This window comes from Rhinolophus sinicus, chromosome 8 (genome assembly GCF_057876585.1).
Source record: "Rhinolophus sinicus isolate RSI-liver-muscle chromosome 8, RSI-T2T, whole genome shotgun sequence".
NCBI classification, from domain to species: Eukaryota; Metazoa; Chordata; class Mammalia; order Chiroptera; family Rhinolophidae; genus Rhinolophus; species Rhinolophus sinicus.
The window spans coordinates 38,182,548-38,195,384 of record NC_142508.1 but is presented as its reverse complement, the minus strand read 5'-3'; the positions used below and the strand labels follow the sequence as shown (position 1 = coordinate 38,195,384).

Sequence of the window (12,837 nt, the reverse complement as noted above, 5' to 3'; positions counted from 1 at the left end):
TCCCGTGTTGACTGATTTATTTGTCAAGACCTTAAGAAAGCAAACCAACCACGTCGAGGATCCAGGAATCCAGGCTCCTCCTCCCTCAGACCCACGAATCCAAGTCCCCAGTCCCCACCCGCGTTCCCCAGTGTCCTGAGAAGCCAGACTCCACGGTTGACAATGAGGTTCCGGGGAGCTCTTTTTTCAGAGAAATAAATATGGTTTGTGGAAATGGGTTGGAGGGCCGGGAAGGTATATCTGATCCGCAGCCGCGCGACTGGATCAGGGTTCCGGAGTTTCCAGCATGTCCGCCAGGGCCCTGAATAGGGGAACGCAGAGGTGAGACAACCGTAGTGACCAGAGCTCACCCAGGGCGCAGACAGATCGTTTTATCTACGGGGAAATGGAGCCCCAGGGTTGTCCGATAACTCAGTGGGACAGCGCTTCTCTAAACTGGGCCCTTAAACTACCCCCTCCACACACTTACTGGTACAGAGACGAGGAGAAATAGTCGACGTAGCTTCCTGTTGGAGAGAAAAGACAACAGGCTTGAGGGATACTCCACGAGCGAAATTTCGGGACCGCCGCGGAGTCCGGGATTAGGGCGAGCTTCGTCCTTTTCCTAATTCCTTCCCCAAAATGAATTCCTTCCACTGGACTTCTTTGAAGGTCCCGCTCGTTCCTCCTGGCTCTGGGTGTTCCTGGTTCTTCGAATTCCTCTTGCTTTGGCCCCTCCCACTTGATTCTAGGCTCACCCCTCAATCCTGAACCTATTTTTGCCTTCCAGGCTTCATTAGGTATCCCCCATCTTCTCTCTGCTCAGGCTCCGCCCCTCCGTGTTCACCCTGCTCCACCTAGACTCCCAGCCTTGGCCACGCCTCCAAACCTAGTCCCGCCCCACAACCTCCCAGTCTTAAGCTTTGGCCCTGCTCCCACCAAGGTTCGCCTCGCTGGGTCCTGCCCCTTCTTCAGGTTTCTTCTGAGCACTTACACCACGCTCACCTGGAGTGCAGACAGTTTCGCAGACCAGCGGGCAGAGGTAGCAGAACTGGCAGTGCTGGGGGCGGGGATGGGGAGAGAGAATGAGCGATAGGACATGGTCAAGGGCAGACTAAAGATGGGGAATCCAGCAGGAGGTTAGCTAGGTGGAGGTTAAGGTTAGAGGCAGGATCGGGGATGGAGTCAAGGCTGCCTCAGAGGTAAGGGGTTTGATCAGTTTGAGAGCAGAGGCCAGGATTTGGGGCTGGAGTTGCTCAGATGGTCCCCCGCCATTCTGAGGCCGAGTGGAGTCTTGAGTCTCAGGGAGATGTCTCACCTGGCACTGGTCACAGTGCTCTCCCATGTTCTCCTCATCACAGTGACAATTCTCACATTCAGTGCATCGCTGAGGACCAGAGGAGCCTTGTTAGACAAAACCCTAACCCCATTTGGGAGCCACCCCCCCCCCACCGCACCATTCCCCAGTCATCCATCCTGCCCCCAACTCCTCACCCTCATTACCTCCAACACTGAGTTCAGTATCTGCCCCCAAACCTACTTCTCCTCCTTGCTCAGTTTCCTCTGGCCCCCTCCTCTGACTCCACGACGCCCCCTCACTGTGGACTGGACTTGAAGGGCACTCTTCACTCCCTCTTTTCTATTCTCCCCACAGCCTATCAATCTCCAGTCCCTTCCTGCCCCCCCCCAATATTTGTCAAGGACTTTCCTCTCTCCCCACATCCACAGGTGCAGTTCAGGCCTCAATCTCTCCTTCCTGAACCATTGCCCCAGTCTCCTCCTTGGCTTCCTGGCCTCCAGTCTGTCCCCCATGTGGCCTCAGAAGTGTCTTCACCTGGAATTGCCCCTGCCCCTCATTTGCTCAGAGCCCTCCCAAGGCACCCCAGGGTCCTGGAACAAATTCCATGGACTTCCTGGTGGATGGACCTGGGCTGGGGACATACATTGCAGAAGGAGCAGTAGCCACACAGGGACCCTGGCTGGTAGTTCCCGTACTCTTGGGCATCCTGTGGACCTGTGGGGACAGGAGGGCAGCAGTGATCTAGACTGACTCAGTTCCTCCCCACCCCCACCGGGCCAGATCTCTTACCAGTGTCCTCACCACTCTCTTCACTGGAGCCACCTTCAGCTCCCTCTCTCCTGGCCAATGGGTTGGGGATGATGGTGAAGGGGAGCTCATCTTCCTCCAGCCCCTCCTCCTCTTCTTCCTCTTGGTGGTCTTGGCTCAGTGGGGCCTGAACCTCAGGCATCTCTTTCCTCCTCTCTTCCTCTTCTTCCTCATCATCTTCCTCCTCCTCCTCCTGGCTCAGGCTGAGGCCATGACCTTCCTCCTCATCTTCCTCATCCTCGTGGTCCAGGCTGCCATGGTGGGTGCCTTCTTCCCCCTGCTCTGAACCTTCATCATCTTCCTCATGGGAGCTGTGGTCTTCCTTCTTCTCTTCCTCCTCCTCAGAATCTCTCTCCCTCAAATAGCTTCTATCCTTGACCCCTGTGTGTTCTGGAGGCTGGTGGCTAATCTCTTTGATGGGCACTCTGTGGCCAGTCCCTTCATCTCTCTGGCCTTGTTGACTGAGAACTTGGTGGCTAAGCTTGACAGAGATGTCCTCATCTTCCTCCTTGGGGACTCCATGGTGGTGATGGCCAAAGACTTCTGTTTTATACTCATCTGGGAAATCCTCCTCCTCAGTACTCTTGTGGCTTTGAGGTTGGTGGCTTGCAACTTGGTGGCTGAACTTGACTGTGATCTCCTCCTCCTCATCTCCCAGGCTGTGATGGGTATGTCTGGGAACTTGGTACCAGTGTTCAGTGGACACATCCTCATCCTCATCTTCCTTGTCTCCGTGGCCTTGATGACCGTGGCTGGGGACATAATGGCGGTGTTCATCTGAGACATCATCCTCTTCCTTCCCGTGGCCTTGATGCCTGTGGGCCTGGTGTCCGTACTCGGTGGAGACATCATCATCATCACCATCATTATCATCATCATCTTCTTCTTCGTGGCCTCGGTATCCATGGCTGGGAACATGATGGTGATGTTCATCTGAGACCTCTTCGTCCTCTTCCTTCCCGTGGTCGTGGTGCCTGTGGGCCTGGAGTCCATACTCATTGGAGACATCATCATCATCATCTTCTTCTTTGTGGCCTCGGTGCCTGTGGGCCTGGTGTCCGTACTCAGCAGAAACACCCTCCTCCTCACCTTCATCATCATCATCTTCTCCATGGCCTCGGTGTACATGCCTGATCATATGATGTTGATACTCGCTGGACATAACTTCGTTCTCATCCTCATCTTGATGGCTGTGGCTCCTGTGGCTGGGGAAGTGGGGCCCATGTTCAGCTGAATCGTCCACGTCTTCATTCCCATGGCCTCTGTGCCCATGGGACTGCTGAGCATGCTCTGTGAAGACCTCCTCATCAGAGATGTTCTCGTCTGTGACCTCATGGCCTTGGTACCTGTGGCCTTGGAGTTGGTGATTGTATTCCCTGGAGACATCTTCGTTCTCTTCTCCATGGTCTCTGTGGCTCCAGAATTGATGCCCACTTTCTGTGGAAACATCCTCATTCTCATCTCTATGGCCTCTGTGGCTGTGGATGGGGTAGCCAAACTCACCTGATGTGTCCTCTGACGGCCCTGTGACTCCTGCATTATTGTTCCAGTTGCTGGGGCCAGGCCCAGCCCCTCTCAGCTGCTGGGTCATGGCGGGGGGGAGGAGCAGGCTGGCCACCGCAACCCAGAGGAAAGAAGTGTGCAGCCATGGCCCACGGTGGCCCATGGGGACAGACAGGCAGCAGACCTTCTTGTAGGATGGCTCCAGCTGCCACTTGTGGCTATGTGGATGAATGTTGGGGGTCCTTGTCTCTTTTTGGATCTTTCTCTCTGTGTTTTTCTTTTGCTGTGTCTCTATCTTTGCCCGTCTGCCTTCCTCTGGACACCCCTCTGAGGCAGTCTCTGGAGCCCCCTAACCCCCCTTTCAGGCCCTCCCTCCCACTTCCCAGCCAATAGGGTCTCTCCCCTCCCCTTTCTGTGGCTAAATTTACTCTCAGCCCTGAGTTATTCTGGGTCAGTCCCGCCTGCCCTTCCCCTCCTGCTCCTCCTCCTCTCAGCTGGGGAGGGCTGGGTAAAGGGGTCTGTCCTTGGCCAAGAGATGGGGCCTAAGGGACTTGATTTTAGACTACCAATAAGTTCATGTTTGGCAGCTGCAAAGACAATGGCTAGACTTTTAGTGAGCCAAGCTGGGGGAGCCTAGGGCAGCTGGGGGCAGAAGGGATGTATGTGAAGGAGGTGAGAATCCTGCCATGGAAGGATTGGAGGTTCAATTATGGGGGGTTTCTGGCAAGAATGGGATACTCTGCTGAGAGAGCGGTTGCTAATATGGAGGCTTTGGAGAAGGAAGAAAGGAACCCTGCTCCCAACACATATACCCATGACCTCCTGTTCCTGGAACTTAGATCTGGGGGCAGGGGACTCGGCCAGGCCAGGGCTATAAATACAGGAAGGGGGGTGGGGGTCTCAGGTTACCCAGAGGCTGCAGCTGTCCCTGTCAGAGAGAGAGATGGCAAGAGACATGTGGCCCTGACTGTCTGTGTCAATGTCTCCCACTCCTCATTCTGTCACCATCGCTCCTTGGGACCCTATCCTTCTTTATGGGTCTCCCTCTCTCTCTCTCTCTCATGGTTTCTGGCACTCACTCTCTCAAGGTCCCTGTCCCTCCTCCCCAGGATTCTGTCCCTCCTCATTCTTGGGCTTGTCTTTCCCTCTCACTCTGAGTGTCTGTCCCGCACCCAAGTCTTTGTCTCTCCCTCTCGGTCAATGTCCCCCTCCCTCATTTCTGGCATTCCCTCTCTGGGTCTCTGTCCCGCGCTGTCTGGGTTTCTGTCCCCCTCTTGGGGTCTCTGTTCCCCTCTCTCTGTGCCTCTGTCCCTCCTCTGGGTCTGTCTCCCCTCTCTCTCAGTCTCTGTCCTTTTCTGGGTCTCTGTCTCACAGCCCTGCCCCGCCCTTTGCCCCGCCTCCCGCTCTACGTGTCTCGGGGATTCCCCGCCCCCTTGCCCCGCCCCAAGCTGGATGGGGGAAGTGGCGGATCCGGTTTGTCAAGGGCGGATCTGGAATCGGGGTTGGTGGAAGGAATGTGGGGTGCTGGATAGGTTGCGGTGACTGCGGCAGTATGGTGGGTCCGGAGAAGGAGCAGGTACAGCGGCCGAATCCCCGGGTTTGAGGGAACAGGGAGCTGGGAGCCTGGTCTCGTGGCTCCCAGAGAAGAGGGCGCCGGAGAACCAGATTTTTGGGGTCTGACGAAGAAGAGGTTTGGAGGGGCCCTGGGACCTGGGAACAGATAGGAAGGGAACTGTGGAGCGGGTTCGAGACTCCTCAGTCTGCGGGAGGAAGGCTCTGGGTTCCCTGCCTCCTGGGTCCCGGGGTAAGGCGCGGGGTGAATGACTCCGTGCCCCATAGGACTGAACTGGAGCCCCCACCCCCTGTTCCTGTCCCCAGAGTTGGATCCCCAAGATCTTCAAGAAGAAGACGTGCACGACATTCATCGTTGACCTCACAGATCCGGGGTGAGGAGTTAGCCAGAGGGAACCCGCCCGGACCGTTCCGGGCCCGCTGACCCCGCCCCGCGCAGATCCCACCCCCGCCGCCACCCCATTCCTGACACTGCGGTCACGTCCAAGGGCGTTCCCTGGGGGTGTCCCCCCTTAGGGAGGGTTTGGGTCTCTGCAGACACTCCTAATTTCCCGTGCAGCCTCTGAGTCAGTGTTAAAGCGGCAGGGCTCGGTTCTACCTCTTTCCTTCCCTGTGTCTGTCTCCTTGGGTCACTTTCTCTGTTTTTCCCTTTTGGCTGTCTCTGTTTCATCCATCCCATCTATCCGTCCAAGAAACTTCCATTCAGCGCACCCAAGGGAGCATACTTTTCAGTAGCACAGGCCCTGCCAGGGTTCGTATTTCACGTGGGTAAACGTGCTGTGTTGTGTGGGTTTGGGCAAATTATTTCACCTCTCTGGGCCTCATCTTGTCATCTGGGCACAAAAACACACCCTACCTCCTGGGGTTACTATGAGAATTAAACACTTGTGGTATTTCTGAAACACTGCCCAGCACAATGTAAGCACTGAAAAATGTATTTCTGTCGGGAAGGGAGCAATTACTACCTGTGCAGGCCTTGAGCTTGTTGTGCTGGGTAGCTGGGGCATGCATGAGCCAGACGGGGTGTTTGCCACCCTTGGGCATCTCCTGGCCTTCAGCAATATCTCTTTAGTGGGTTCTGGCTTTCTGGTTATTCTCAAGACAATCTTGGCATGGGAAATGTCAACATTCCTAATTTAGTTTGTGTTTTGTTGTAAACATATTAGTGTAGTCCAGCTTAAAATTATGTATAAATAAACATACATTTATGGGGGTGAGTATTAAAAAACTTTTACTGGTGGGAGTATGGTCAAGAAAGTTTAGAAATCTGTGGTCTGGCAGAAGGAGGGCAATTGTAAGGTCAGGGGATGGGAGCTGCAAAGGACGCACCACTGGGTCCAACGAGAGCCTAGAGGAGATATCTGGCTAAGACTGGGGAGAAGACAGGGTGTCACTAATGTCTTTTGGAGGAGGGACCAGTGAGGTGACATTGGAAGGAACAGTTGGAGTTTTACAGTTGAAGGTGGCTGGAGTGAGGAACTAGGAAAGTGATTCCAGGCGCCGGAACAGCATGTGCACATTACCCCCTATTGACAATGTGGTGTGGCTTGAAAATGGAGCAAAGTTCAGGGAGAAAGGAACATTATCAGGACAGAGGAGGCCCTTGTGGTTGGTGGGGGCCAGACCTCACAGAGCCTTAAATACCACCTGGGGTGCTGAGGAACCATGGGAGGGCAGGGTCAGCTCTGGGTGTGAAAAGACATGGGAGCCATGTGAGAATAAATAGGAGTTTGGGAAGCTGGGGAAGAGGTCCTGCAAGGGTCTAGGTGGGAGGGGAAGAGGCCTGAGCCAGGCCAGGGCTGTGGGGACACAGAGAGGAGGGGACGAGTGCAGAAGCTTGGGGACTGATGGATTTGGAGAGTAAGGTGAGGGGAGAGTGGCTCCTGGGCATCTGGTCTGGGGCCTTGGTGACAGATGGAGAACCCAGGAGAATGAGCAAGTTTGGGAAAAGTTGCAGAGCTCAGCGTGAGATTTTGTGAGTTAGAGGGACCCAGGGGGATCCAGGGGTGTTGCAGATGTGGGTCTGGGACTCAGGAAGATCTGAGACTTCCATGCAGGATTTGAAAAGTCCTAGCTGTCAGGTAGTAACGGAAACTGCAGAAGTAGGTGAGATGTCACAGGGAAAAAGTGTGTAAAGTCAGAGAGGTTGCAGACTGGCAATTCTATGACTGATTTTTTTCTTTTTTCTTTTCTTTTTTTGCATGGAAGAACAATTTTAAAAACCTGTCTCAAGCATGCATGCCTCAACTTAGCACAGGCTCCAGCACGCCCACTAATTTTCTACCTGATTGCTTCTTTCCCTTAAGTTACTTGCCTGGCCCCTGGAGGCATCGAGTTTGAGACCTGTGTATGGAAGCCATGTGGTCCTGGATCTGGGGACCATTTACACTCAAGGGAGGCACAGGAAGAGAAAGCCACAGATGAGGGATGGAGGGACTGAGCAGCTTGGGGGGCAGGTGTGCTCTGCCAAGGAAAAGGTTTTCTAGAACCAGGGCCTTTCAGCTGTGACCAATGCCACTTTGTGATAAATGAGATCTGAATAGAGGCCATTGTATTTGGGGACACACAGGTAACTGCTGATCTTATTGGGAACAATTTCAGTTTTGGTGGCCACACTGAGAGGAAGGCGTGTAAGAGGTGATAAATGCAGAGGATGAGTCTTTCAGCACTGTCCACCAGAACTTTCTGGGGTGGTGGAAATGTTCTATATCCACATCCAATAAGGCAGCCCGTGGCCACATGTGGCCTCTGACCACTTGAAATGTGGCCTCTGACCACTTGAAATGTGGCCAGAGCAACCAAGGAACTCAATTTTCAATTGCATTTCATTTTAATTTATTTGAATATAAAGACTCCCATGTGGCTAGGGGCACAGGTTCTGGAACATTCCATGAAGAAGTTTTGCCAGAAAGGGTTAGTGGGAAGTAGATGGAAGGGAATGAGGGGGTCCAGGGATGGAGTTGAGATGAGTGAAAGGATCAAGTGGGTAAACTGAGGCATGCCAGGACCCTGGAGGTAGACTCAGAAAGGAGAGAGTGGTCCTCACTGTGGTCCTCACGGTGCCAGGAGCTGGGCTGAGTGGATTCTGTTCATCCTGTGTGTGGGTTTTTTGGTCATTTTTTTAGTGTCTTCACAATTTTGCCAAATCCACATACCACCTGTGACATTCTTTCCATAAAATTGGTCCTTAAATCAAGGCTCACTTCCTTTACGTAAATGCAGGTATGCCCTGGATCTGAATCCCATCTGGAATTCGGAACCAAAGAGATTTAGATACATTTGCAAATAAATCCCTCATTCCCCAAGCCCAAGTTGCTTGCTCTTTAAAACTCTCGGGCCAATTGCATTTAGATAGCAAGGCTACTTGTACATTTATTTAGGGGAGGAAGGCAAGTGTCATATGTGATCACCAGAAATGGAAAACCCATTCCATTTGCCACAAAAAGAAAGAAGCAAACCATAAAAGACAATTACTATAATGACAAGCAAATAAAGATATTTACTTTCTCACTGGATGCTATTGCCAGCCCAATTTTCTGAGTTGAGGCCAGCTTTTCTGTTAAGAAAGAATAACAAAGGGTTAGGTATTAAACATATTCTGCACCAGCTGAGCCTCTCTCCTTCACAGTAATCCGAACTGAAAAAGGAAGGACTTTCTCACTGTGTTTGTTATTCAAGTTATTTAAAGCTCTGTGTGGAGTTCTAGTGGAGTCATCTTTCCATCTTTCAGACTGGGTCTGGTATGCAACCCCCATTCCAGGAAACATTGCTTTATGTCACTGGCTTCTCATAGTTCAATAAAGTAGGCTGTGTTATTATTGTCTTTTCATTTGAGGAGGAAATTTAGGCTCAGAGAAGTGAAGCCACTTGCCCAAAGTCACACAACTGCCTTAGCTTCTAGCGTGCATACCCTCTCTGAGTCTCTGGATTTTCCTTTTCATGGTGAATATCGTCTGTTTGGATTGGGGACAGGGAGGACACCCCCTGAAGGTCCCCTGTATTCTTCCATTTCAGGCCCTGCAGGCACCAGTGGGGGGGGGGGGCACTCTGCAAACTTCCCTGCTCAGGCTTCCTTGAGCCCCTGCGGCTTCCTTCTGGTGGGCAAGATGACTGAGTCTCTCCTCTGACCAGACTGAGACTCCCTCAGGCTGGTTGAAGCCAGGGAGGGGTAGGGCCAGGGTCAGCAGGGACTGTGACTGCTGCGGCGGGGAGGGGGGAGACAGGCAGAAGTATGGGCACTTGTCCAGGATGCTTGGGGTTGGGGGGCAACACCCCCGGGTTTCATGCTCCCCCTTATCCCTACCTCCCAGAGGGACTTTGTGCCAGTGTGGGCGTCCCCGGAGTGCCCATCTGTCAGTGGCTGTGGAGGATGCATTCGGGGCAGCCGTGGTGACCGTTTGGGACAGTGACTTGCACACCACAGAGAAGCCCACCGACGCCTTTGGAGACCTGGACTTCCTGGGCGCCGGCCGCAAGGCCAGCAATGTGAGGCCTGCATGCCTGGGCAGGGCCAGGGTCCACGAGTGGGACTGCATGCCTCAGGGGCTCCCAGAGCTGGGGTATGGGGGTGACCCAGCTGAACACTGTGTCTCCCCATTTGCCCATCCCTGTCTTTACCTCTTTCTGGGTCTCTGTCACCCCACCCCTCTCTCTGGATCTCTGTCTCCTTCTCTCTGGGTCTCCGTCCCCCCTCTCTCTGGGTCTCTGTCCCTATCCCCTGGATCTCTGTCCTCCTTTCTTTGTGTCTCTGTCCCTTTCTCCCTGGGTCTCTGTTCCCTTCTCTGTCTCCGTCCCCGTCTCCGTGTCCCCTCCTTCCATGTGTCCACAGTTCCTTCGGCTCTCTGACCGCACGGATCCAGCTACAGTTTATAGTCTGGTCACGCGCACGTGGGGCTTCCGGGCCCCGAACCTGGTGGTTTCAGTGTTGGGGGGGTCGGGGGGCCCCATCCTCCAGACCTGGCTGCAGGACCTATTGCGAAGCGGGCTGGTGCGGGCCGCCCAGAGCACAGGTGACTGAAGGTGGGTGGGTGGCTGTGCCTCCCCCACTTCTCTGGGATGCTGTCTGCCTTCCATCTCTGTGTATGGGGTTCTCTCTCTCTCTCTCTCTCTCTCTCTCTGTCTCTCTCTCTCTCCACACCTGTGTGTTTCTGGACCTCATCACTAATCTCTGTGTCTCTGTGTAGGGGCCTGGATTGTCACTGGGGGACTCCACACAGGCATTGGCCGGCATGTTGGTGTAGCTGTGCGAGACCACCAGACAGCCAGCAGTGGGGGCACCAAGGTGGTGGCCATGGGTGTGGCCCCCTGGGGTGTGGTTCGCAATAGAGAGGCCCTCACCAACCCCAAGGTACAACCCAAGGTCCTGGAAAAGGAGGGGCTGGCTGGGGGCCTGGATTCCTGGGTCTGAGGGAGGAGAGGCCGGTGTCTGTCCTCCTGGCCCTGATGGAAAGTCTCCCTGGTCTGGCCACTTCTCCCCTAGGGCTCTTTCCCTGCACGTTACCGGTGGCGCGGTGACCCAGAGGACGGGGTCCAGTTTCCGCTGGACTACAACTACTCAGCCTTCTTCCTGGTGGATGATGGCACCCACCGCCGCTTGGGTGGTGAGAACCGCTTCCGCCTGCGCTTTGAGTCCTATATCGCCCAGCAGAAGACAGGCGTGGGAGGTGAGTGGCTTCCTCCATTGGCGACTCAGGCCCTGGGCTCAGGATCCCAGGGGTCTGGTCTTGTCGAAATTTGGGGGTTGTGGCGAGGAGGAGTTTCTTATGGTCAAGTGTCTTCCCCATCATTTGCTATATTAAAAAAAAATCTTTGTATCGAAATCTAAAATACACAGTTTTTTACAAACTCATCTCGCTTATGCAACCAGCACCCAGATCAACAAACGATATGAACAGCCCCTAGAAGTCTTCTGCTGCCTGGCTTCCTGTGTTCGACATTATTTCTGTGAGATTTATCTGTATCATTGTTGAGTTGTAGTTTGTAAATAACTCATGAGTCAAAGAAAAAAAAAGTTAGAAAATATTTTGAACTGCATGGTAATGAATATATGACATACCAAAACTTTTGAGATGCAGCTAATGCAGTACTTAGAGGGAAATTCATAAATTTAAATGCCTGTATCCAAAAACGAAGAAAGGCTTAAAATGAATTATTTAAACCTCCAATTTAAAAAATCTAGAAACAGAACAGCAAATCAAATCTATGGAAAGTAGAAGCAAGGAAATAATAAAGACAAGAGCATAATAACATATACAGTGAAGAATATCAACTAAAACAGAAACTTTCTTTGCAAACATTTCCTGTATGTAAAAAAATGTCAGTTTAATTCTTAAACTTAACTTAGCTTTTTGGTCACTTTAGTTTTATTTTTTAAATTATCACACAGTAAAACTTAATTTTTTGGGGGGGCAGTTCTATGATTATAGATTCATGTGACCATTTTCACAATCAGGACAGAGACCAGTTGTTACCATGAAGGCATTCATTCTTTTTGTACCCTAACCCCTGACAACCACGGATCTATTCACCATCACTGTCCTTTTCTCTTTTCCAGAAGGTCATATAAATAGAGTAACATAATACATAACCTTTTGAGACTGGCTTTTCACTCAATATATTATGGCAGCTTTAATATGTGCTCTTTGGAACAAATCAAATCATACAAAGTTATACATAAAGAAAAAGTTAATTATCTTCTCTTCCTAGTTCCAACCCCCTCTACTGGAGTAATCGGTCTTATACAATTTGGAGTTTATCCTTTTATACCTTTCTCTATGCTTATAAAATTTTATGCAAGTATATTTCCACCTATATGGTGTTTCTCTTTCATTTTTGTACTATACATATACATATTACGCTTCCTTATGACCATGCTTTTAGGTCCCAAGTTCTCTATCTTGCATCCCCTTCTAATAGTTGCATGATATTTCTTGGTCATGGATGTACCATCTGTTATTGACATTTTCTCTATTGATAGATACTTAACATTTTACCAGTGTTTGGCACTATAAATGTTTTTGTATGGACATCTAGAATTACATATAGGTGTTTTAAATTCTATACAGTAGATTCCCCAAGTGATATTGCTGTGTGTGTATATTAATAGATTAGATAACTTTCTAAAAAATTGTAGCAATTTTCACTCCCATCAACAATGTGTGAGAGTGTCCTTTTCCATTTACTCTCAACCAGCTCTGGATACTCACGCTTTAATTTTTTTTGCCAGTTTGATGGGCAAAAAGGAACATTTCACTTTTAAGTTATTTAATACTATTAAGAGATATAAATGTATATTTTGTTGACCAATCAGATTTCCTCAATTATGAATTCCATATGAATTTTAAAATTATTTTGTTCCATTAACAACAACAACAACAACAACAAACAAATAGGAAACTCCTCCTCCCCTCCTCTTTCCCCAAATTACGTTAAATTTATGTATTATTTTGTGACAGGTTAACATAGCATTTGTTTTTCCATTTATTCAGGTCTTGTCCTTAAATAAGGCTTATAAATTTCCTCATAAAGATCTCATACCTTTCTGGATGAATTAATTCCTAGGATTTTATATTTTTTATCAAAAAATGAATAAGATACATATTATTATAGTTTGTAGAAAAGTTTCTGATTTTGTGTATTTTTCTTATATTCCCTTTCCAAATTCTCTTATTAATATT

The 12,837-nt window shown here is 50.7% G+C and overlaps 2 protein-coding genes across 9 annotated transcripts in view; one reads left to right on the top strand and one right to left on the bottom strand.

The window, feature by feature from the left end:
* On the bottom strand, positions 1–4,929 carry HRC (histidine rich calcium binding protein). The gene is made up of 6 exons (XM_019741517.3): positions 2,069–4,929; positions 1,923–1,993; positions 1,298–1,366; positions 985–1,039; positions 470–506; positions 1–301 (listed from the first exon to the last, which is right to left on the bottom strand). Exons 1-6 carry the CDS (start codon positions 3,750–3,752, stop codon positions 265–267), a joined length of 1,953 nt encoding a protein of 650 aa, XP_019597076.3. The 5' UTR covers positions 3,753–4,929; the 3' UTR covers positions 1–264.
* The window catches only part of TRPM4 (transient receptor potential cation channel subfamily M member 4), a 35,319-nt gene continuing 26,972 nt past the window's right edge, over positions 4,491–12,837 (top strand). The window contains exons 1-6 of one of the 8 annotated variants that reach the window (XM_088800045.1): positions 4,491–5,165; positions 5,468–5,535; positions 9,472–9,646; positions 9,990–10,170; positions 10,345–10,508; positions 10,641–10,824. In XM_088800045.1, coding sequence (XP_088656171.1) covers positions 4,569–5,165; positions 5,468–5,535; positions 9,472–9,646; positions 9,990–10,170; positions 10,345–10,508; positions 10,641–10,824 — 1,369 coding nt within the window. In that variant the 5' untranslated portion in view covers positions 4,491–4,568. Of the gene's footprint in view, positions 5,166–5,467; positions 5,536–5,742; positions 5,913–9,471; positions 9,647–9,989; positions 10,181–10,344; positions 10,509–10,640; positions 10,825–12,837 lie in introns of those variants that run through there. The other 7 variants (XM_019741513.3, XM_019741512.3, XM_074316116.2 and 4 more) reach the window with 7 other exon arrangements.

Excerpts from the sequence above, each read along its gene's own strand:
- HRC (XM_019741517.3), bottom strand. The coding sequence starts at position 3,752 with ATGGGCCACCGTGGGCCATGGCTGCACACTTCTTTCCTCTGGGTTGCG. Across the intron at positions 1,994-2,068 it reads AGAGAGTGGTGAGGACACTG|GTCCACAGGATGCCCAAGAG; the intron begins GTAAGAGATCTG and ends CTGTCCCCACAG. Across the intron at positions 507-984 it reads CGAAACTGTCTGCACTCCAG|GAAGCTACGTCGACTATTTC; the intron begins GTGAGCGTGGTG and ends TCTCTCCAACAG.